This window comes from Trachymyrmex cornetzi, unplaced genomic scaffold (genome assembly GCF_001594075.2).
Source record: "Trachymyrmex cornetzi isolate Tcor2-1 unplaced genomic scaffold, Tcor1.1 scaffold117, whole genome shotgun sequence".
Taxonomy (NCBI): Eukaryota; Metazoa; Arthropoda; class Insecta; order Hymenoptera; family Formicidae; genus Trachymyrmex; species Trachymyrmex cornetzi.
Window position 1 is genome coordinate 1,019,105 of NW_017295730.1, and position 24,967 is coordinate 1,044,071.

The 24,967-nt window shown below is 36.7% G+C and overlaps 2 protein-coding genes across 13 annotated transcripts; both read left to right on the forward strand.

Annotated features, from left to right (window-relative positions):
• The first annotated feature begins 23 nt into the window (after window positions 1–23).
• nocte (no circadian temperature entrainment) lies at window positions 24–18,479 on the forward strand. Of its 11 annotated transcripts, none has more exons than XM_018514433.1 (20): window positions 24–699; window positions 1,808–1,955; window positions 2,264–2,515; window positions 3,098–3,254; window positions 4,051–4,293; window positions 6,476–6,556; window positions 6,687–6,991; window positions 7,082–7,577; window positions 7,659–8,360; window positions 8,675–9,135; window positions 9,231–10,799; window positions 11,104–13,005; window positions 13,602–13,796; window positions 13,883–14,191; window positions 14,354–14,539; window positions 14,612–14,744; window positions 14,946–15,290; window positions 15,477–15,622; window positions 16,252–16,519; window positions 16,601–18,479. In XM_018514433.1, exons 2-20 carry the CDS (start codon window positions 1,863–1,865, stop codon window positions 16,753–16,755), a joined length of 7,998 nt encoding a protein of 2,665 aa, XP_018369935.1. In that variant the 5' UTR covers window positions 24–699; window positions 1,808–1,862; the 3' UTR covers window positions 16,756–18,479. The 11 variants fall into 11 exon arrangements, with proteins under 11 accessions (XP_018369935.1, XP_018369963.1, XP_018369981.1 ...); XM_018514461.1 differs by having other exon boundaries at window positions 16,264–16,519; XM_018514479.1 differs by having other exon boundaries at window positions 15,477–15,601.
• Window positions 6,018–24,967, forward strand: LOC108765688 (protein-associating with the carboxyl-terminal domain of ezrin). Of its 2 annotated transcripts, XM_018514533.1 has the most exons (6): window positions 6,018–6,022; window positions 21,816–22,031; window positions 22,802–23,255; window positions 23,339–23,528; window positions 23,613–23,749; window positions 23,873–24,967. In XM_018514533.1, the coding sequence occupies exons 2-6, from the start codon at window positions 21,837–21,839 to the stop codon at window positions 24,808–24,810; spliced, it is 1,914 nt and encodes a 637-aa protein (XP_018370035.1). In that variant the 5' UTR covers window positions 6,018–6,022; window positions 21,816–21,836; the 3' UTR covers window positions 24,811–24,967. The 2 variants fall into 2 exon arrangements, with proteins under 2 accessions (XP_018370035.1, XP_018370024.1); XM_018514522.1 differs by lacking the exon at window positions 6,018–6,022 and having other exon boundaries at window positions 21,406–22,031.

Sequence of the window (24,967 nt, forward strand, 5' to 3'; positions counted from 1 at the left end):
GAAAATCCCGTTGCGCGTTGCGAGGAGAAAAATAAATAGCGTGGCGTGTGGCATCACTGGCATCTTACAGCGTTCTACGTTTGATCCCGTCGGTGGCGAACGAAAGGAATTCGCGCGAAGCAGCGCCGCGAACGGCGGCGAGACGCACTATTTCTCGTGTTGCGTGCGTCAACCCGTCCACTCTCCTGCCGCACGCACGTCGCACAACGGACAGTGGCGAGACTGGCGAGGCGAGCGGAAATAGTGATTCCGTGAATCTCCCCGGGGCGCTCCATTTCCGTAATTTCCGTAAGGAGTAACCTACGACGCATCGTCGGACGGACCGCGAGACACAGCGGGTTCACCAGTAGTCGCGATCGCGGGGATCCGTTTACGCGAGGGGGCGAGAATCGGTTTTTTTTAGCCACGTCGCGGCCAAGCCGGGATCCGCCGACGAGTGGCGCGTCTGTGAGAACGCGCGTTCCCCTTGGCGAGAGCGTGACGTAATTGTATTGATCCGCGGCGGAGGAAGGGCCCGAGAGAGTCGCGCATTCGCCATCTTGGACGAATTGGTAGAAAAGAGGTATTTCTGCGTCCCCGTCAGGCCGCGGTGCCGTCGTGTCGTTAGGTGGTGTATAATCCGTGGCGATCCGCGCGTTAATCTAGTTTCACCGGGAGTTAACCCTGTTGTGAATTGGCAACCCATTTGGACGGACCAAGGTAAGTCGTTATTTTTCTAATTCCGCCGCGGCCCCACAGGGCCGCCAAATCCTTCCTACGTGGATGCTCCTCAGTCTGTATCCGACACTTTTCCCCTCCCCCTCTCCCCCTCGCTCGTCCCCCTCCCCTCCCCTCCCCTCTCCTTCCCCTCCTCGCGCGCGGCCCGTCCGCTTTCTTCCGACGCGACGGGTGTACCGTTATCGCGGCGAAAACCGCGACAGTACGTCTCGGCCTCGTCGTGTCTATCTCTCTCTTTCTCTCGCTTTCTCTCTCTCTCTCTCTCGAATCTCGACGAGCAAACCGCGTACTTACTCGAGCGGATCGTGCCTTGTTTTGAGCGGTCTCGCGATCTTTTGACATCAGCACGGCTACCGAGGGGTTGGGTCGCCCGAGAGCACACCTGCCCCCTCGTCAGCCGCCCCCTCGTTGTGACACCGCGGTAGATAAAGCGTTCGCAATAAGTCGACGAGTTATTTTCGTCGCTTTTACTTCGGTCTTTTTTATCATCCGCGCGAGCGTTTACTCTGTCAGCGTGACAGACAAAGCTTTTTCTCGGAGCCTACTCGTACCGCTAACGCACTTCCTCGCTGAGCGGCATTTGCGCGCTTTAGAAACTCTTCCACGCTACTTTCGCGCATTACCGAGACGAATTACTATGGAATTAGAGCTGGCACGTTGCTGCGTTATAGGAAGTTGATCTTGGACTGTTTACAAGTACTTGAACATAGTGCTATATGTTACAATGATTATTGTGTTGATATTACAATCTGTTGTAATGTATCGTGATTCACGCTTGATTATCTGTTCTATTGAATAAATACTATAGATGTATATTTACAGATGATGTGTATATGTATGAGTAGCTTTTATGATGATTAAATTATCTATTATTGAACATAGTATTAATTCAATTTATTTAAATTTTAAAGAATATATTTTATATAATTCAAGAAAGTTTATCAAAATATGATTAGTATTGAAATTATTATGTTTATCTGAATATATAATGAATTTCTTTATCATGATTTTCTCAAATTACAGTTGTATTTTTAATATTAACAAAGAAGAAAAGTAGGGAAAGTGTATTTAGATAATTTTGTCCTTGCAGACAAAGGGTTCGTTCTTTGGGTCTGATTGGTACTAAATGGTTGCGTGCAGACAGCATGTCTACTCTGTCAGGGATTGTGTCGAAGGGGGAGAAAGGAAAATCCAAGTTTCAATCATTAGATATCAATAGCTTGTACCGGGTGAGTAGGGTGAGTTGGCCAACATTTTATTACTTTTTCTTATTAGTTCTCTAAGAGTTGTCTTTGTTTACAAATGTCTCTTATTGCAAACTTAGATAAGTCAGTTTAAATAATTAGTTTTAATTTTGCCCGTCTTATATATACATATTATATATATATAATACATTATTAATTATTAATATATGATTATTACATACATAAAATAGTGTTTAAGCATTTGTACAACTTTTTTTTAATACTTATGCTATTGTTTAAGAAAAAAGTTTCTATCTACAGTGCAAACTAGTTAAATGTTTCCAATCGACATTTTCAAACAGGGTGAATCTTTGGAGCCACATCAGCAGAAAAATACATTACCGCGCAAACATGGAATGCAAAGTCTTGGAAAGGTGCCTTCGGCACGGCGTCCTCCAGCTAATTTGCCCAGTTTAAAAAGCGAAACTAGCAGTAGTGACCCGGCTGTCAGTCTTGTGCCAAGTGGAGGAAGTGGTTGGGCTACTACTAAGGATTCAACATCGTCGACCACTACTACTACCACCACAGTAGCAACTTCATTAGATAACACTACTGTAAGTTTTATTTCAGATATTTTTTTTATAGAGAAAGGAATGAGAAAGAGTTTATTGTCCCTGGATTATAATTCACTTCATACTTTTTTTACTTTCTAGTTAAGTCATAAATATTTATTTGTATATATATATATATATATACATTTTCTACTTTATTACTAATTAATAATACTTTATTAATAATACTTTAATTAAGGCATTTCCTTTCGAAACAAATCAATTTTGGAGACAAGAAACGGCAGGAATTAAGTTTAACACCTAATATATAGGATGAGAATTGAAATCCTGGGATTTAGTGAATTGACTTATCATGCAGAGCCCTGCCTCATCTAATTATTTCTTTTATAAAATAGTTATTAAAATGAACGTTGCATTATCTTCTCTGTATTTTATTTTATCCTCTCTGTTGGTCTCGGATGCTATTTAATTTAATTAATTTTGATTATTACATGATAAAGCAGCTATAATCTCGTCTCTATGAACATTTTTTAATAAAAGGAATATATAAATTGTATTAAATGTTTTATATTGCATATTATATTTTATCCAATATGTACTGTTAAAATTAATATTTCCTTGCAGACTGTCTCTTCAACAGCACAATGCGCAGCAGGGACCACTGTTTCAACATCCCTACACTCTTTACTGCCGACACAACAAAATGCGTCACAAGCTCCTTTTTTGGATCAGACAAACAACAAATCATCATGGAGCGCGATTATGAGCAGATCAGGAGACGGTATGTAGAAAAATATGCTCTATTAGCACTACCGGCATGTATGCATAATATTGATTAACGTAAAATATTAAGGTTTTAAGTTATTTATTTTTCTTCATTTTTCACATTTTCCGTTTCATTAATACACTTTTAAACTCATTTATCTAAAAGCAGGCATGTATGCTTAAAGTAATACAAAGAAAATCTTGAAAGCGTTGAAAATTCTCTAACGACTAAACATTTCTAATAGTATCTAATTAATTATGATTAAAAGGCAAACTTTACTTTTCCACGTGTAGATATTCATAATCGCTTTCTCTTAAAAAAAAAAAATATGACCATAGGCGACGACAATGCGTGCAACATTGATTCTATATATATATGTATGGTCATTGGTTATGTATAAATTATTGTTTTCATATGATCAATAGCATTAAATAGGTTGAGAGTTAATATAATTGATACATTGTACTATTTACACAATATAATATGAATCTATTAATATACAATTGTGCGATATTATATTACTGTGATGATATTGCACATAGTATTTATTTAAAACAATCTATTGGAATATAAACGCACGTAACTATATCATGAAACGTTAGACAGATGTCCAGAGTTGGATTGGTAAAGGACTTTACAAACACTGAGATAATGATATAGGATACAACAGTAATCGTTCTTATTCAGTTAGTATTTGCGACACTTATATTCTTTTAACATCCATTTCTGGACGTTGGGCATGAGTAAAGTATGAGCGGAGTGGTGTCGTTTGGGTGGTGCAATTAATTGATAGGTACGCCCATTGTGGCAGCAGTGGTTGGTTACGCGGGGCTCGTGGGGGGCGCGAAAGGGGGAAGAGGTGCCCTTGGACTGAGTTTCCTCGCCCACCAGTCCCCGCAGTTCCAACACGAGTTTCCCAGTCTCAGTGGACAGCCGTCCGCCTCCGTCTCCACTCAGAGCCAGACTCAACAGTCCTCAACAACATCCAATGCAATCTCAGTCGCAGTCCATCAATCGTTACTACAGCAACAGCCGTATTCCCACAACCACTCAGGTGGGGTACTGCTTGCCTGTTGCTGCTAGATTCAAGATTTTTATCTCTTTACCAGTAGTGCTCTCTGTGCTTCTCCCCATGATGGCTTTTTATAAGGTTGCATTTCGATTCATTAAATTTACTCGATTATGAGTAAGATGGAAGCTGCATAGATTGATGTAAATAAATCTGTTAGCAATTAAAACTGCAGCAGATGGATAAGAATGCGCTGCATGTGCATTCTTGTCTCTAAAAAAGGCCAATAATGGGTCTAGTAAACTGTGCTTTAAGAAGTAGTACTTTATTTACACATTGGATGTTTTATGAAGACTTTCCATTTGCATATTTTTTAAAAGATATTAGTGATGATAAAACATGTTTTAAAGTAATGAAAATAATGATTTTGAAATATTTAATGATATAATGATAGTCATATAAAATTAAAGATTTTTATTTCGTCGTTAATATTTTTCTTTTATCATCGATTCATTTTAAGGAAATTTTAACAAATTTTGTATTTTAATAAATTTTAATAATTTTGAAATTATAAATTTTTCTATTATTATATATATAGATCATTTTTTTAAGAAATATTATATATATTAATATTATTATTATACACTTATTATATACTTATCAGAGAAATTAATCATTAAAAAATTTATTTAAAGATTAAATATATTTTTCGTCTCAACTGCAATTAATCGTATAATATAGTTTCTTAAAATTTGTAACTCGGTAATGATATTTCCATACTATTAATGTATCTATTTATTAAATATAAACAAATTGTTACATAAATTTTATATTCATTGTAGGCACGATTATTCCTGTGTTATGTACTATTCCACGAAAGAAATTTGAAAATTATGTTTTGCATTAAGATGTGTATATACATATATTTATTTATACGAAAAAATATTTATATATTTTCAGATTTTTATTATCAAGATTCATGAATAATTTTCTTTGTGGAGTAGTCAATATACTTGACATTATCAGTAGTAAAGATTTACATTGATAAAAAAATTCAAATATATATATATATATATATGCATATTGATTATGTTATAATTTAAGTAATAGTATAAAGGATTGACTTGACTAAATGTTGATCTGCATCATTATGTACGTTAAGTAGAAAATTAGATGACACCACAGTATGTACCGAATCTCGCACATCATTTTTTACATTTTGCTATTTTTATAATCAAATTTAGGAAAACATATATATATAAAGAATCGAGATTGGTACATAATGTTAAAAAACATGTACTCCTTGCCCTTTTAATTCAGTGAATCTTTCTTAATAGTTTGGGTTATTCAACTCCAATTTCTTCATATTTTCAAGAGTGTACCATGAAATGCATTATACTATGACATTCTGTTATGCAAAATACTTGTATTACTTAATACTTCTCTTGTGAATAAGTTTATATGCGTTTATATACAGAAAAAATGATTTAAACGTACATTTACACTATCCCAGACATCGTTAAATCCGTATGATTGTAACAAGATTATTATAATTTAATAAGATTTATATAAGAATGTATTTAACATAAAGATAAAATTTGAAATTTTTTATTGTTTGATCGATCTTAAATACATTCATGATATAATATCTTAATTCTCTATGTGTCACAGAATAAATTATAAATTTCTAGTTATTTTGATATTACAATATATATGTGCAAAGTAATACATAAATTTAAATATTTTGATTATTTTATAAGAAACAGTATATATAGTATATAAAGCATAATATATAAAAAAATTCTAATGACTATTTATGTTTATATATATTGTAATTAAAATAATTATATACTTTATATAATGTATGATGAAATTACATGTTTTATCAACTTGTGTGGTTTATTTTCATTTTAGATGAAATTAGATATTAATTTATTTTCTGAATAATCTAGCACTTTATCTTCTGTGCTTTATTTGTATTATTCAGTTCTTTGTTATGTCACGATACTATCTCTATAAAGCATGTTGTTATAATATACGTGGGAAAGTTTTATGCACAATTTATAAAATAATCACATGTGAGCATGTATCTTGTTTATTTCACTTATCTCACTAAATATTTATCTTTTTTTTTTTTGTTAGTTGAATATGTTTTGTACTAGAGACATCGGAATACAACGTATTATTTATCTATTTTTACTTTTAATATAAGGAATAAATTATGTAGGTGGGGTACCGGGAAACCAACAGCCATCGAATCGAGAGTTAAATGCACAATATGGTCCAGGGCCAAGCCTGCGTCCACAGAGTAAGTTTCCTTTACCTTAATTATTGTAAAATCGTCTGATTTGAAAGTATACAAATTAATCATTTACAATGCTCTTAATTATTGCTCCTTTTGATTGATATTTTAATCATTTACTACTGAATCTTTACAGCCGAAGGAAGTTGGATTCAAGGCGGAAGTCGTACGGCAAGTGGCGCAGTACCAGTAACATCAGCTGGTCCCGGAAATGGGAATACTCCGGCGGGCCAGGGCCTCCCTTTAAATATACCTGTTTCAGGAGGACACACCCAGGAGGGACCCGGTGGAGGGCGGCAGAACTTGGGCCAATCGCCCAACATGGTCGCGGGCCCGGCAGGCCAGCATAATTCCGTAAACAATCAAGGTTCTGCGCCTTCTTCCGGTCCTCATCAGATTGGGCCAAACCTGCATCATTATCGGGGTCTTATCCCGCCATTTGTAAGTTTATTATCACAATTTCGAAAGTCTGAACTTGTATAGGTCTTTTTTTTTACTTGCATAACTAAATGTAATATGTGGTCTTTTTAGATGTATAGATCAAATTTTCCTGGTGGATTTTCGCAATTTCCATCAAATTCTGGATCCAACAGTCCCCGACCTAGATTTAATCATCCTTTGGATCGATTTCCACCTCCTCAACGTGAGCGTATGGGTGAGGAAGAAATTCTGACTAGACCCATCATTAAAGAAGAAGATCTTACTCGTATGGATGATATTTCCCGTGACGCAGGATGGGCTGCGCACGATGATATTGATTATAACCAAAAATTGGCCTTTAGCGACGATGAAGCTGAATCAGAACCATCGAAAAATGACGAGAAAAAAGATATCAAGGAGAAAAAGGGCGATGACAATGTTACAGAGGAAAAGGAGAAAGCTCGAGATAATCGAGATTCGAAGGAACCTCGTGATCCGCCGCATCGTCCTTGGACTCAACCTATGAATCGTGATTATCGTGGATCGAATGGCGCGAGTGGTGGCTATGCCAGTCAGTCACAATTGCATTCTGTACATGCTTTGAGAGGTAAGTATAATTAAAATATTAAAATAAAAAGTGTATTGATTTCAGTCATATATCTAATGCTTCTATCTTCATTATAAATAGGCGTTGAAGACGACGAGACATGGAATGAACGACGTAGAATCAAAGTTGAGGTTGCGTCTGTTGTCGAACGTGCTCGATTACGCAAAGAAGAAGAGGAGAAACGTTTCCAGGAATCGACGAAGCAAGCAGCAGCTAAAAAATTACAGGATTTAGAGCAAAAGCTGAAAGAGAAGCAAGCGAAGCATAAGGATGAGGAACGTGCGCAGTCTGGCGAGTCTAAAAGCTTGATCAGCATCCCGCCTGTACCTCTTCCTATACCCGAATGGGAGAGGGAGAAGGAGAATAGAGAGCGAGAGAGCAGAGAACGGTCCCGCACTTCGTCCGAAGGGAAAGATGAGAAAATCATCGCATCTGTACGCGAGTCTCGTGACAATCTAAGAGAAGGTAGAGATCAAGGATTGACGGACTTTCGTCAGAGCGATCGACAAAATTTCTTACGACAACAGGACACAGTGCGTAGCGAACGTGAAAGAGAACGTGATCGCGATCGTGATCAGAGAGACTCAAGAGATCGTGAGCAACCGGCGTTCTCTCGACACTTTCAGAATAATTTACCGCCCAGATTTCAAAAGCAGCAGGCAGAGAGAAGCAGTGCGAATTTCAACCGAATTTCACCAAATGCAGAAAGACCTGCTTCCCAGTCTGTTCCATTTTCCCAACAATACGATCCCAGTAGATGGCTTCACAATTACAATTCACTGAGTAAGTTTTTATGGATCACTTCTGTATTAAAACTTAATTTCTTATATATATTTTAGTGAAAATAATTATTAAAAGTCTTTATTATTTTGTTTCCACTTACAGTACAATGAAATAAAGTTAGTAGATGTAAAAATTCTTATAATTAGTGAATGAATGTATAAAATGCGAATTCTTAACTTGGCTAAAATTGGATATAATAATCTTTAACATAATATTTCCGTACATTGTTTTAAAACCTATTTAATCGTTATTTATTTCTTTTTAATAAAATTAAAAAGTCGTGCATTATAATTATTAAGTGAAACTTGTATTAGTAGATAGTGGTATGAAGCAACCCATGCCATCGCAACGTCGTAATAGAACCGATTCGGACGCTTCGGCACCATTGGATGATGATCGACCCCCGTCTCGAGATCATCGCGGTAGTGCACCACCGTCGAGAGACGATCGCTACCGGCATTCTTCGCATCGGTCCTACGATAGCCGCAAGCCGGGTGGCTATTACGACGAATATAGCCGTAATTTCAGAGACTATGAGTACGATGACAGGCATCCTCGTGATTCCTGGGAACGCGAAAGACATTTTGATGATAAAGAACGAGATGCGAAGGAGAATCTGGACTCAAGGGATAATCGAGATACCCGCGACAGTCGTGATACTCGTGACGCTCGAGACGGTCGCGATGTCAAAGATTCTCGTCCTACCAGTCGTGATGCTCGAGACGTGAGAGATGTGCGCGACAAAGACAAGAAGGATTACGATAATTATTCGAAGGTAAAAATATGAAACGAAATCAATTTTTATGACACAAATTTAATCAATATTTATATTAACTTGCTTATTTTATATATAAATTTTTTATTGTATAGGATTCTTTCGATGAGCGAGAACGCGAACAAAGGGAACGCTCTGAGAACCCAGAGTGGCGTGAAGAACGCAACGTAGTACAAGACAGACAACTCGAAAGTCGTCGCGATGCACCGAAGGAAGAGCGTAATGAACGCCCGCAGAGACCGGACTCGCGTGACAGTCGCACCTCCAGAGAATCGAAAACGTCTTTGCGCGATGACGAACTGCATAAATTACGGGATTGCAGTTCCTGGGTGAACGAAGTATCAGATTACGAAGAGAAGAAACGAGATTTGTATCATGAAGAAACTAGGGAAAGGGAAAGAGATAGAAGGCAACCGCCAGGTCCAGTTACTAAAGAGAAGATCGAAGCAGACGAATTAAAGAACGAGAAACGCAGTTTAACTCAATTGAAGAGAGGTAGTTCTGATCTTCAAGAGAAGAAGGAACAGCCGAAGGAAATTTCCATTGAGACGAAAAAGGATACGGATGTGTGGAATAGGAAAACGGAACGTACTCCGGAAAGCAGACAGATTGAAAGAGGTGATAATTCGCCGAAGGCATGGGCTGATGCGATATCACCGACATTCGAGAAGGAAGAGGAGAAATTGACAGAAGCTGCTAAAGATGGCAAGGAGACGGATGAAATTAAACAGACCACATTGGATAAGCCTACTTTGGAAAAGAGGGAAGAAACTGTTACCGAGGATGCCAAAGAGCAGGCCAAGGACGAGAAGAGAGAAAAGAATACACGCAATAGAACAAGTAGCAGTGGCTCCAGTTCTAGAATTCGGGAATCCCGAGGTGGACGTCAGTGGGGAGGAACTTTCAGCGTCTTTACTCGCGGTTGGCGTGGCCCGGAATCTAGAGGGCGAAGAGGCGGACCACGACCTGCCGGTAAAGCCGGGATGTCTGCCAAGAGTAGTTCGTACGGACACACCGATTCTGAGAACAGCGCTGACGAGATATCCGGCTCCACCGAGTCTGGAAAAGAGGATAAGCGATCGGCTCGTTCTCCAAAACCATCTCAGAAGGTTGAGAAGGAAGAACGCAATCGCGAGGTATCGAGACGGGACGACAAACGAGGGACCGAGTATTCTCAGACACGCAGCGAGAAAAGAACGTATGACGGTAAGCCTAGTCACGAGGCTTTCGCACCGTCAGGCGAACCATCTCGTCGCGGCAGAGGCGGTTTTCGTATCCGGAATACGGCCACGGGCAGTCGTATGGAAGGCTACGGACCGCCGTCCAGTAAGAGTCCGTTCTCATCGGAACGTAATGCGGACGAGAAACATCAGCAACAAACTGCCGGACGGCAAAATCCACCGACCCCGACCTCGGAGAAAGAGGCGGGTCTCTTACAATCTGCGCCAGTTGAGTCCACCGATGACAAGATAATTGCGAAGCAACAGGCACTTACAGCGGGTATCACAGGTAGACGTAATAAGTCTCCGACTCAACAAGCCCAACAATCTGGTAACAAGCAAGAAGCGAATCACGCGAATCAAGTTACCAACGCCCCGTCCCAAAAAGCGCAAATGCGAAAGGAGGAATCACGTTCTAAGAGGACTCGTAGTGGAAGCAGGAGGGTATGTACATATAATTACATTTTATTTTCTTATGCTACACAAATATATATAAAGCATTCTTTTGCTAATATATATTTTATCTACATTCTTTATTAATTTAAAGAAATAAAAAATTCCAAAAAAACAAGACATTAGCAAACCAAAAGATTCGAGATTAATATTAAATACTTCATTATCACCCTTTTTGAAATATAAGTTCCAAAAGGAGTAATCATCTCGTACTGTTTTATTCTTCTAATCAACTTCGTATAAAAGATTTGGAATCCCTTTTAATGATACAACACAATGCATTATCGTGTTTCAGGGAAGAGATAATCGCGAAGCTCGTTCGCGCGGTAGTAGTGGCACTGTATCGAAGCAGCCACAGTCGGACGTAGGCAACGAAGATTGGGAAACCACTTCGGAGAATAGCGAGGAGCATATAGATGATCACAAAGAGTCTCGTAACAATCGCAACAAGCATTTTGGTGGACGATCCATTCAATCTGCGAGCCAAAATGCTATCGGCGCGAATGTGCATTCCCGTAGAAGCGAGCAGTTGGCAAATGCCAGAGAGCAACGAGAAAAAAATCCCAAGTCTTCCAATCCGGCATCGCGAGCCCCAGGGGCGGAGAAGCGGAATTTGCAGAATGCCGGATTTAGCGCTCAGAAGAATCACGCTGACGGTATACCGCCTCTGATGCAAAATGCGCAAATACAAAATGGAGGAAGGTCTAGGAGTCAGAGTTCGACTAACAGTGGCGCAGTTGCAAATAAACCGAATAACAAAGATAGTATGGTTAATCGTATAGATGAAATTAAGCTGAGTGATCCAAATCTGGTAAATCAGGCGCTGAACGATCTTAATAAGAAGTCTCAGACGAAAGATAAGAAGTTGGTGGATTCGGAAATTGAAACGAATAGCTGTACCGAGGACGCTACAAGTGTTGCAGCGGAAGATAAAGTGGATGCTGACGGTTTCCAAGAAGTGCGTTCGAAGAAGAACGTGAAGGAGTCCAGACATAATCAGAAAGAAGAAGTGAAACCCGTAAAAAGAGACAAAGAGAAGGAGCGTGAACGTGATCGTTCAAAATCAAAGTCAAATGGGTCGCAGCAAGTTCTGCAGCAGGTACAGAATATACCGCCTCTACTTGGCCAGAATATTCCGCAGCCGGCAAATATACCGCAGAAGCAGTACGACAATCGAAATTCTCGGAATCCAAGACTTGCGCCGCGATTCCAACGTCTAGTGAAGCAACAGCAACAGCAGTTGTGCGCAACCGATGCGAGCGATATGACAAAGTTGAATAGCTCTGGCAACAACTACACTAAAGACTCTTCTAACAGTCCTGCGCCTCCACCAACAGTCAATGCTTGGGATAAACCTTTCACAAGTCAATTGCGCTCGAATTCTCCATCTGCGGTTCCTACAGATATTCAGCTGATATCTTTAACAGCTCAAAATGATCACAGTCACGAAGGTAATGAGGCTAACTCTGGACACAGCAGTCAACGAAATTCACCGAGTGGTGAGAAGACGGGAAAGAATCTGAAGGAGCCTTTAACGGAAAAGAATGTGTCCGATGTGTCTTCACCTCCCGTACAGACTTTAATCTTTGAGAATACAAATTATTCAAAAACGACCAAGACGTCTGGACCTGCGGATCTGGCAGTAAAATCCAAGTTTTCAAATCACATCAAGACACAGCAGCGAGCCGAGAAACGTACAGAAATAGAAGAAGAAGGAAATCAAGTCCAGCAGCATCAGCAACCGGCTATCTCCGTTGCATTTTCCAATAAACCGAACGACTTGATCAAGGACAAGAATCAAGAACCCATCCAAATGTCTTTATCGTTCAATAAAAACGAAGACAATGCCGATATGAAATTGGACTTCAACTTTGAATCTGAGCTTTCACAATTGGATGATAAGAGCAAGAGTTTGGGCATGGCACGTTCCATACACATGACTGGTGGCCAGAGCACGATATCGCCTTCGACTGCGGAACTCAATCTGAAAATCGCATCCGTGAAGAAAGTTTGGGAGAATGCACCACCGATGCCAACCGTGGTCGAACACGAAGATGGTACCAGTGTTGTCAGCAGTGCGACTAGCTTCCCGCAGGCATTTGAAAGCGGCGACGTCGACGACAGTTACAGCCCCCATCAACAATACAACCAGAGCAATATAAAAAATGAAATCACAACATCTACGAACGTATGCAAGGTGAGAAATCATTTCGCGAATATTTCTTTATACTATATCATGTTATTGTGCATGCAATGAATTGTCATGTCACTAAAATTACTCAAATGTCTTCTGTTTGGATTGTTATTGTTATTATTGTCATAATTATAATTACTTTTTTAATACTTTATTTTTTTGTTTGAAAAATTCTGTCTAGTAAGTGTGGTGAAAATGAGAGAGGTAAGTGGCTAACATCTTCGGCCAAAGGATACTCAGTCAGCCACTTGTCAATAATCAATATCGATTTAACATAAATCATCTTTATTTTTATTCTTATCATTATCATTATGCCAATGTTACTGTATTTACTGTAATATCATCATCCATTGTCATAATTATGCATTGTCATTATTATGGCCTTTCTTGCTATTATTGATTACAAAGTAAGGTATGTGTTACTATGATGTAATAAACCTATTCATTTTCACCAGATTTTCAAAACAGATTTGAAAATGATTTTCATTTTGAAACTAATGCTTGTTGAGAATGTCTTGTTGACATGATGTGTATAACAACTAAATATTGAAACACAATGTCCCTTGTGGGAAGACGCTGACTCTTTGCCTGATGCGCAGCTGGTTCCCCCGCAGGTGAAGCCGCAGCAACAGTCTTCAGGGAGCAGTGGTACACAACCAGGATCTACCGTACCTGGGCCAAGTCCAATTGGAGCTGGTCAAAGCCCCATCGGTCATCCTCCTGTTAGTCTCCAAGGTCCTTTAAGTCCACCTCCATTCAATTCTACAGGGCAGCCCTCGCATATTAACTATCAGGTGTGTTGTGTTCTTATCGTTTATTATTTTAAGAATTAATGCAAAGGACTGAATATTAAGAGGGACGATCTACTTTTTGCCTTTAGGAATTCCCGCAGTATCCTGGTTCACAGGCAGCACAATACGGTGGCATGTCGGCTATACCATCACCGCCAGCGGTGTTATTCAACACAGGCTCAGGACAATTGCCAGCACAAGCGGGTGGTTTATACGGAGCATTCCAATTAGATCAGAGCCGATCACCGTTTACGCAGTACGCGCCGTACGCTCCGTCCCTTCAGAGCTCATTCAGCCAACAAAATGTGTATTTGCAGCAACCACCACCACCACCACCTCACGCGCCAAATGCTCCTACGCCAGAGATGTACCAAAACAATTTGTCCCAATACCGTCTTGTACGTAAATTTTAGTTTTTTTTTTTAATACCTCTTACATAACGATATAAATCTCGAAACTATTTACAGTATATTACAATGTAATAGTAATGTATGTTATTATTCTACCCTAGTACAGATACTTACAATGGGAATAGTTTAATTTTTAATTTCTCTCAATAGACCGCGGCAGCTGCTCCACCATTTGGACAGAATCAGCAGCTCAGTAATAATCCCAATACGGTACTCATCAGTTCATCGTCAAATTCTCTAATGTCGGCGAGCGTCAAACCATCGTCTCAACCTATTGGAGCAATTGGAACTAAAGCTCCGCATTTCCAGACTCCGTCTGCTCCTCAACCCAATCAAGTATGATTTTATGTGATTAAGTATTTTGATGCTTATAAATCCAATAATTTATTGACTAAACCTTTTTTTTAGTTGGCTTATATTCCATATGATCCAAATCAAGTGCTCGGCGTAAGTGGTAGTTACATGAGTAATTCGCAATTAGTGCAAAGACCTGGTCCAAATGTACAAGCATCTAACAGTTACTACAGTGCTACATCCGCTGGTAAATTTGATATATTGTATTATACAAGTCAATTTATAATACTATATTAAAAACACAAGCATATATTATTTTTAATTAATCTAATTTATACTAATTATTATTAAAAATAGATATATCTTATAACTTACATAAAAAGAATCAATGTATAGTGCTATATGTGCATTTGTGAGGTATTCTCTACATATCTTAATATATTTTCAGATGTGTTTCCTGGGTCACAAACAGGCTTTTATCAATCTGGTGGTGCTACTCAACAAACTGGGACTCATTATGGTTTGCAAGGATTTAGTCAGCATAGTCAAAGTCTAGCAACAGGTAGTGCAACTCCTGTTGGTCTACAGAACTATGGTCCTAGTTTTTTATCTAGTTCAGGATTGCAAATAGCCGCGGCAGCTCAACAATTTCGCAATCCTACTGGTGGTTTGCCAGGACCAGGAAATGCAGCACCTACGTTTCTTAGTAAGCACCAACCACAGGAGCAACCCAGACAGTTAAAGAGCCCATCGGGAAATCAACAGGATGTGCTTGCATCAGTTTTTAGCTCAAGTAAGCTCATTTTCAGTTTAAAAAATAATCGAAACAAATAATTTACCGTGAAATAAATAATGAACCGTGAAAAGCTTTATCTAAATTATGTGAATTATGATTTCTTTACAAATTTTATTGTACAAAAATAGTTTATTAGTTTTTTATCATTTATTAAATTACATTAGTTTAATATTATAATTATAGCTTCTCAAATACCATCGCCTAAATCAAGAAATTGCAAACAACAATCTTCGTCGCAGCAACCACAGCCAAGTCCTACACAACATCACAAATATCAACAATATCAGGGCGTTAGTCAGTCTGCTCTGGTAAGCAGCTACAATAACTACGTATGTACCATTTATTCATTGAAGTTATCTCATTTAAATATTATGCATGTATTTTATCAAATTGAAAGCATACATAAAATTCTTAGTTATATATCAATATTTTAAGAAAATCTAAATGATAAAAAAAATGTTATATGAATTTGTTGAAGATTTATTTTACTTAGAATAAGTTAAGGAGATTTATCTAGATTTATCTTCCAAATTGAGATATAATTAAATATCTTATCTATATTCTTTTTTGTATGTGCAATTTTATACTAAACTGCATTTAAAAATATCTATTTTGATGTAAATTTATTTTCTTTTCCAAGGAATAAAATAGTAAATTAGACAAAAATATAATGAATTTTTCTGATATCTCTGAAGTGTCTAATAGCGTCTAATAGCTTTATAAAGAAATAATTTTATGCATTATAAATACATTATAAAGTACCATTGAAAAAAATAGAACAATATGATTGCAATACATATAATTAAGAATCTTTTTTTTACTTTAGATAACATACACAAATTTTTTCATTAATAAAATTTATAATATACAATTAAAATTTAAAAGATATAAGTTTATTATTTTCATCTGATTTATACATGAACAATAAAACAGTATAACCTTGTGTATTAATCTACAGGTTTTACAACAGAATGTACGTGGAATGGGTATGCCGCCTCGTGCTGGTATTCAACCATCGCAACAGCGTTATCCACCTCCGATACAACGACCTCCAGTAGCGTTTGCACCCGGTCCAAACCCAAATAATCCTACGCAGCAACAGCCTGCTTGTATGCCAACACAGCAGCAACAACAAGCTCAAATTAACCGTCACAGACCGAATTTACATCAGCAACAACAGCAGCAGCGTAACATGAAGATGCAGCAACAATATTATTCACCACAAGGTTTGTAAAATATATTTAATTATATATGAGCAATTTATATGCGATTAAAATATAATTAATAACTATATCTGCTTTTCCTAGGAAATGTTAAAATGGATTCCAATGACAAATCTGACAACCACAATGACAAGATGAATGATGGTCCTTCTGGAACACAACCTGGGAATAACAAACCCAATGTGAATCAACAAGATAGTGATAACAATAAGGAAGAAGTGAATCAACAAAACGAGTGAACGTGAATATTCGTGAGGGTGAACACACTTGCTCTTCCATTTTGTGGAAAACATCTTTCTTTAATTAAATCTTTGATATAATCTCGTCGAAAAATAAGGGCAAAGACTAACGTGCTTTTCTATTTCTCACGGGAGAAAGCACGCCAGTGTCACAACAGAATTCGTTTATCTACGAAATCGTGCTTATATAATCGACTAGCAGTTAAATAGAGTAATTAAAAATCTGAGTTTTTCATGCTGTACCGAAAGAAAGAACTTCTAGAAAGGTAACATTGTCTGTACACACCTTTCCCGTTCTTTAATTCTAACAGCATAAACTAACCGTCTTTGTGCAGTCGAAAAGACGTTTATTAAGCATTTCCATTATTAAGTAATATCGAATATACATGAACATATTTAAGAATGGCGACAAGTTAATCAGCGCTGATTGATACTGTTATAAAAAGCTTGAAAAAAGTGACACATTTAAATTGTCGTGTAATGTTTAAATACTTGACTCAAGAAAAAATATGTGCCGTCGTTGAGTGGAATGTTAATCGAATTCAAATACGAGCCGTTTAATGAAATGTTCTGTATCGTTAAGGAGTCATGTTCGTGAGGTTGTATCTGTGGGAAGTGAGACAAAGAAATCTACACGGACTTTATATATATACATTCATATATATGTATATCTCTCTGTACCCAGATCAGGATCAGCCTGCGGTAAACGATACTGCATGTCCTAGGACGCACGATGCACGTTTTCTTGATCACATCATGGAAAGTCGAAAAGCAAGAAGAAGAGAGCGCAACCAAGAAAAGTTACAATTATTGCAATTTCGTATGTAGCACGTTCGAAAGGACTGAAACAAGCGGCGGTATAAAGTCGTCCGTTTATCCGAACAATAAGAAGCGGAATCACTTACCGATTAGGATGATATCTACGAGTCTGGTCTAAACATGATTATGTCGCCCGTATGTATTGCGACAAGGAGAAGCTCCATGTATATTGGTCATTTTGTCGATGACGCGAGGTCATGGTGAAACTTCGCGCGACGGAAATAGGAAACTGTTGTTTATAGGTATCGCGTAAATCATCATGATCTAGCTTCATTCGCAATGAGTTTCAATCATTAGGTATATAAGGTATTGCTTGTGAAGCGTGAAAAGTCATATGGATTATATCGAGCCTTTTCACGCTTAGAAAGATTATGTTGGATCAATCGAACCGCAATCTAAACTACTACTATCGCAACGTACGAAAAGGATTGTATATTCTCTGCTTTCGTTGCAGTTAAAGCTTTGTTATAAAGATAAAGCCCATGAAAATAAATAGTAGTATTCACAGGAGTCTACCGTTGCCAGATTTATTCAGCAAAAATAAATGTGGCTATGCCCATTATGCCTTGATTTTACAAACAAAGTCTAGGCACTGTTGATATATACGATGTAACTTTCAACAAAAAAAGCACGATATACTGCCAGTCGTACCGACGACCACTGTCTTTGAACTCTGAGAATTTTTCATGTCGTATTCGTGATGTCCGTGTGAATAGTGAAGGAACATGTATTAGAGAGGAAGAGACACTCTTAACACGTAGGCTTGTTAAAAATTTAACACTTCAATGAATTTAGAGAATATCGATTAGAGAGAGGATAAAGATTGCGATTACTCCCTTTCACCCTAAATATCTTTTCTCTGAAATATTAAGAACTTGAGAAAAGTTATTAAGAAACGAGTATAATGTAAATCGATATAATGGCGATACCACAGATTGCTTGAATTAGACATGAGGTTACAATTCCTTTCATGTTATAAAGAATTGAATCCTTGATCAAGTAGAGCGGGCAATGTAAACAATATTTAAAAAAAAAGAAGGGAAAGGTGAAACTTCCTAGCGAAGTCTCAAAGAACCAGTAGTAAATGCTTCTCATTTATGTTACTACTTAATTCTCCAGTATTCGTATGGCATACTGGCATACTATTGCAATGTATCCTTACTTATTATTTTTGTTGGCCAATATCGCCAATAAAACATTTATGTGTTTTTATGTAAATACATTGAAATTTTGCCGGTACAAACTTCTAATGTGTTTATATTATTAAAAGCACATTATGACATTATAATGTTATAATAGAGTGACCGGCTATAGTAGTGCTGTATACAAATACTGAAGAATCGAGTTCTATCGTAAGCATCATTATCACGATGGCTATTACCACTTCGATCATTAGCATCACCAGCAGCAGGATCATTATTGTCAGCAGCATTGTAACAGTAGTGTAGGAGTAGAAGTAGCAGTGGTAATAGTTGGTGTTTGCAGTAAGCGCGATTGTAATAATGATAATTTTAATAATAGCTCTAATAATAATACTAATAATAAATTGCGATAATAGTAACAACAGTAGTAACAGCAGTCGCAGTAACAATGTTACAATGTTTTGTGCTTTTTTATTATTTTTAATATTTTTGATAGAATTTTTTATGATTTTTATTATATTCCTTTATCAGTATTTACCTTCTTTTTATGTAATATATTTTTATAATCTAAAGAACAGATATTATCATTTTAACTATTATCATTGTTTTTACAACTTGCCACTGTTATTGCTATTATATAATTGTCTCAATTTATATTACTACTTATACTATTATTGTCGCTATTATCTTTTGTTGTATTATTATTGTTACATTACTCTTGTCGTTACTACTCATTAATATATATCAGTTATTATTATTATTACTTACAGCTATTATCGTTATAATTTATCATTATTACTATTGCTCTTGTTAGTACTATCACTTATTACTACGATTATTATTACGTTTACAATTATTAACTGTATTATTAACTGTATACTATTAATATTACTATCACCTGCTACTACTACTGCTGCTGCTGCAATTACTACTATTACTGTTAGTACAATTGCTATTATTATTATTTTATATTATTTTAATTATTATTATTGCACGTGTACACTCGGTGGATAATGAAGGTGAGAGGAATAAGCTAAAAAGAGTAAGTAGATGAAAGAAGTTCGTTCAAATGTATGGATATGTCTCATAGGATATTCTCGATGAATTTTATTAAAAATATTAAAATTTGTTTAACGATTTCTATTGTAGCTTAAATGCGAAGTGGATTTTGTTTATATCACAACATATAAATTCGAGCTGGTCTGTCGTATTACAACAATTAGTCGTCTTACAATGATGCTAAAATACCTTTAATATTTTTTATCTATATATAAGGCCATATATTTTAATATATAAGGATGCGAGATTTTATTTATTTAGAGTGTCATTTTTGTCGGACTCGTCGTATCTTTATATCGCTTTTCAGTGAGTGGAAAAAGTCAACAAATGATCTTCGTATATATAATTGTTACTATTGATGGCAATATGTGAATTGTTGATATTTTTATTGTAAAGATGAAGTTTGCTACGTTTTCTGATATTTAAGGTTTTAAGTATTAACGCATTGAAAGTAATACGACAGACCCGTTTACCCATCGCAGGGCGCCTGTAATTATTATCTGTAGTTAGAAATATGACGAATATTACTTATACACCTACGAGCTAAAACGTGAAAATAAAATAGTAAACGGCAATTTGCTACTATTAATTTATACAGTTAATTAATACAACCCAACAGATAACTGTATAGGCGAGGAAATTGAAAAAAGATATTTAATAATAAAAGGTATTGCAAAAGAGACGACAATGGTTGAGGTAATAATTTTGTTATATATATATATATATATATATATATATATATAGGAGTGACAAGTATAATTTTCGTAGAATCGAAAAGCCGAATTCAATCTGATTAATTGAATTAATTACAACTGATCTGATTTTAAGGTATTATATTTTCTTTTTGATAATTAAAAGATTTATCCAATTGCAATTTATGTGTTAATAAAAATAATTAATAAAAATTACACGACAGACATGGAAGATACATCTCGAGTGGAGCCAAGAATCTTCGTACTCTTATATTAAAATAATGATAATTAATTCAGTTAAAGAAAACGCACCGATATTGTGCTGATTAATATTTTATAATTAAACGAATAATTGCAATTACTCATTCGGCATGCCGATCCCTTAATGCGACTGCTTTATTCGTACGTCTTTCAATGGCGATTTGATAAAAATTCGCGCAAAATTAAGTGTGTGCATGTATCAATGTACTATGCCTCTCTCATTCTCTCCTTGTTATCATAGCTCACTGTTTTTTCATTGCAATTTTTGCTGTCGGTAATAGCTTAATGTAACGAACGAGTTAACAACGAATATTTTGCATAAAAGGATAATCGACTGGCTTTACGAGTTTTTTCAGTGTGTGACAGAAGTACAAAACCGCGGAGGACACAACAGCTTGGAAAAATACAAATCAGAAGAAAAGAATTTCAAATAATCTTCGATTAAACATGGATGTGTCGCTGATAATGTAAATAGAGATTTTATTTAAAATATTTAATATTATATATATTTAAATAATATTTTTTTCTTTTGACAAGTAAACTCGGAGAATATAAATTTTATTAGACAATATAAATTTGCTCATTTTCACCTAGTTTAAAATTTTAAAGTATACAAATTGATCTCGAGATTCGAGATAGTAATCGATCAATCGCAGTAATTCCTTCGATTTAACCCAACGAAAGTGACACCTTGGCGCTTGGTATGTAAGAGAGAAGTAGAGAACTGTAGGAGGAGAGAAAATAATATTTAATTCTGTGAAAATTATCTAAATTAGAAAGTAAAAGTGATACAAGAATAATGGAATAATTTCTAGATGTTATATAACCTCAAAAAAAGATTGAAGGCGCATACAAAGTTACTCCAAAAAAAGGACGTCTTTATGTAAACGTAAGCTCGATGTTATCAGAGTCCGATTGGAATGTTGGAATTTATCAAGTGGCGATTGATGGCGATTTTATCATTCGCAAAATCGCACAAAGATTGTAAACCAAATGGAACTCATAGCTCTTAGCCTCGTGTTCTCAATGTTCTTTGAATCGGGCGATTCGTTCCCGCATTCGATGTAGCTGACAGCTGTCGCGTCAGTATATATACGTCGCTCGACTAATGGGGAACGAAAAGAGTGCTCTTCGCGGTCTCGAAATCGAAGACAAGGCCGTCGAGGTGACGGACTACTGGATGCACTACGATGCTTATGTGCACGACTCGAGCCTGCAGAGACTCTCCATCTTCATCAGCGAACCATCCTTACACTTTGCAGCGACGTTTGGAAGACCGTCACCGTTGGAGCGAGCGGCAAAGGTTGACATCCATTCTGACCTTTTCATTTTTTAATATTACTTTAAGGCACATATAAGATGTTTTCCAAGGGATATAGTTGACACAGGATGTTTTTCAGCAAGGATACGGTGTAACACAGTGAATCATTACATTCTTGTTGTTTGCCAATATAGGGAAGATAAAATGATTCACTGTATAGGTGTTTTCCAGTAAGACACAGATAACACAGTGTAATACAGTGAATCATATTCTTTAACATTGGCAAATAATAAGGTTGTAATGATTTGTGTTACACTGTGTCTTTACTGGAAAACGCCTATAAGTCGAGAATGCTTTTCATTTGATGATACTACTCGATATAGAGTGCTTTCCAGCAAAAGACACAGATGACACAGTGTAACAAATCGTTACATCTTTATTGTTTGCCGATGTTTTGAAACAAGGCTGAAATGATTTACTGTGTTACACTGTGTCTTGCTGAAAAACATCTATAAAATATTTTTTAAACTATTTGGAAGCTTTCTAGCAGGGGACACATCAGTACAAAAGTCCTTCTGTTTTTACTCAATACTCAATGAGAGAAAAAGACAGAATGATTTTTTTGTTTATCTGTATTTCTTGCTGGAAAGCTTTCTTTATCTTGACAAGCCTGGAAATGAGAATGCTTTGAAATCATTTGATTTTTTTATACTATTCCTTTGTATACCGTAATACATTATGGATTATATAACATATATATGTATTGTGAAAATAAAATCATAAGAAATAAGTGGATTTAATGTATGTTTTAGAATTTTATGTTACATCGGCATCCCTGTATCCTGAAATATATTTCTTCCTGGAGCAAAGGTAGCAAATTCTTTCTTGCCACGGAAGAGGCTAGGCCACTGGTACAAGTAATCGAAAAGCAGAATATACTGCAAATATGTATTGGTTTGCACAGTATTCTACGAGCCTTAATATTCCTGCATGAGACCGCACTGGCGTCACATAATAACGTGTGCAGTAGTTCTATTTACGTCACTGCAGAGGGATATTGGAAATTGGGTGGATTGGAATGCTTGTGTAAATTCGCAGATGCATCGCCAACGTATTATCAACGAATAAAGAATTACAGATACGAGAAAGCGATATCGTCGAATGAAGATATAGCTGATTTAGTTAAAACTGCTAATCTCACTGCAATTGATTCGTACGCATTTGGAGTATTAGCAGAAGACATTTTGAAGAATTTAAAAGATACAGGTATATAAAATTCAAAAGTCATATCATAAATACTATCCTTGTTGAATACGTGCTAAAATGTATTAAATTTCAACTGATTTCAGATGAAGCACCAAACTTGCTAGAATTTAGTGAATTTTGTAAAAAGAATCTGCAAAATTCAGATGCATATTTAAGAAATAGATTATTGAACGTGCTGCAGCATTCATTTTTCACTCACGAATTTATAAGGATACATGCATTTTTGGAGGAATTACCATTAAAAACTGATGTTGAAAGGGAAGAATTTTTCACGTAAGAATCTTCAGAGAAAATATGTTAATTTATTACATAATATGTACCATAAAGATCGTATATAGAAAATTTGTAATTTTTTAGGAAATTAAGACAGCAACTACAGATGTATCCCGAGGCTGTTGTTGCTGAACAACTAGGCAGAGTGCTTCTTTCCAGGATAGTTTTGTTGGATAGCACTGCCCAAGTAAAGCTTTTACCTTTTATCTTTAAACCCAAAGGTTAGGATATATCTGTCGCATCTAACATGATCAGTTATCTTTACCATAAAATTATTTAATTTTATGCTAAAATCTTTGTTTCACGTAATAATAACCTAATAAAATGCTTAATATTTCTTGTAGATGAGAAAAACGATTTGGGGACTAGTCTGTTTACAATTTCTACTTTTAAGACTATCTTAGTACCAAGACTTCTACAAATGTTTTGTATTCGAGATGTTTCTATTCGTTTGCTGCTGCTGTCCCATTTCAGTTCGTTCGTTCACGTATTTGAAGCGGACGAATTGAAAAATCATATTCTTCCCGAATTACTCGTTGGAATAAAAGACACCAATGACGATCTCGTCTGCGCCACGTTAAGGGCACTGGCTGACATAGTGCCAATTTTGGGCGCGGCGGCAGTTATCGGTGGAAACAGGGGGAAATTATTTACGGATGGTCGGCCGAATAAGAAAATGATTCGCAACAAAAATCTCGATGATATTAGGAAAGCTTTAATGTTCACTCAAGAGATGCCTGTCTTCGTGAATGTAGACGAGAACAACGTTCATTTAGCGGAAAGACCATCGCCAGACGGTGGTGAGGATAAGAAGGAGAAGGAATTTTCATTCGCTGAGGAGGAATATACCTGGTCGGATTGGGAAACACAAGAACCAGTTGGGAATGGTCACTATGATGTAGAAGAAGCTTCCTCCAACAATGTGCAAGCGGAAATCCAAGATCCTTGCGACATGGACTCATCCTCGCCCTTGTCTGACTTACCGTCGAGCTCTGAGAAGTCAAAGTATACGAAGAAACTAGTACTTAACGATATTACTGAGCTCGATATAAAGAATTCGAAGGTAATAAAATCTCCGAAGGAAGAATTCGACTTTTTCACCGATATGGAGCCTGTGATACAGAAAACGCAGATCTTACACGTCCCGGAAGTGCATTCGCCGAAGAGCATGTTTGACGTGAAGACGTCGGGTGCCACTTTGGAAGAACATGACGTTAATGGTTGGGGGGAAGACTTGAGTGACTTGAGCATAGACGATATGTACGAACTGGCAAAACAGTGAGCGCGATAAAAAGAGAAACTATTTGAATAAAGAAGCGAACGAGCTTGTACGACAAATGATATTCTCCTAATTGTATCCATTTTTATTAACGTCCAATATATGTGATTACAATACCATTATCCAAATAAGTATTTTTAATAAATATAAAATATATGAG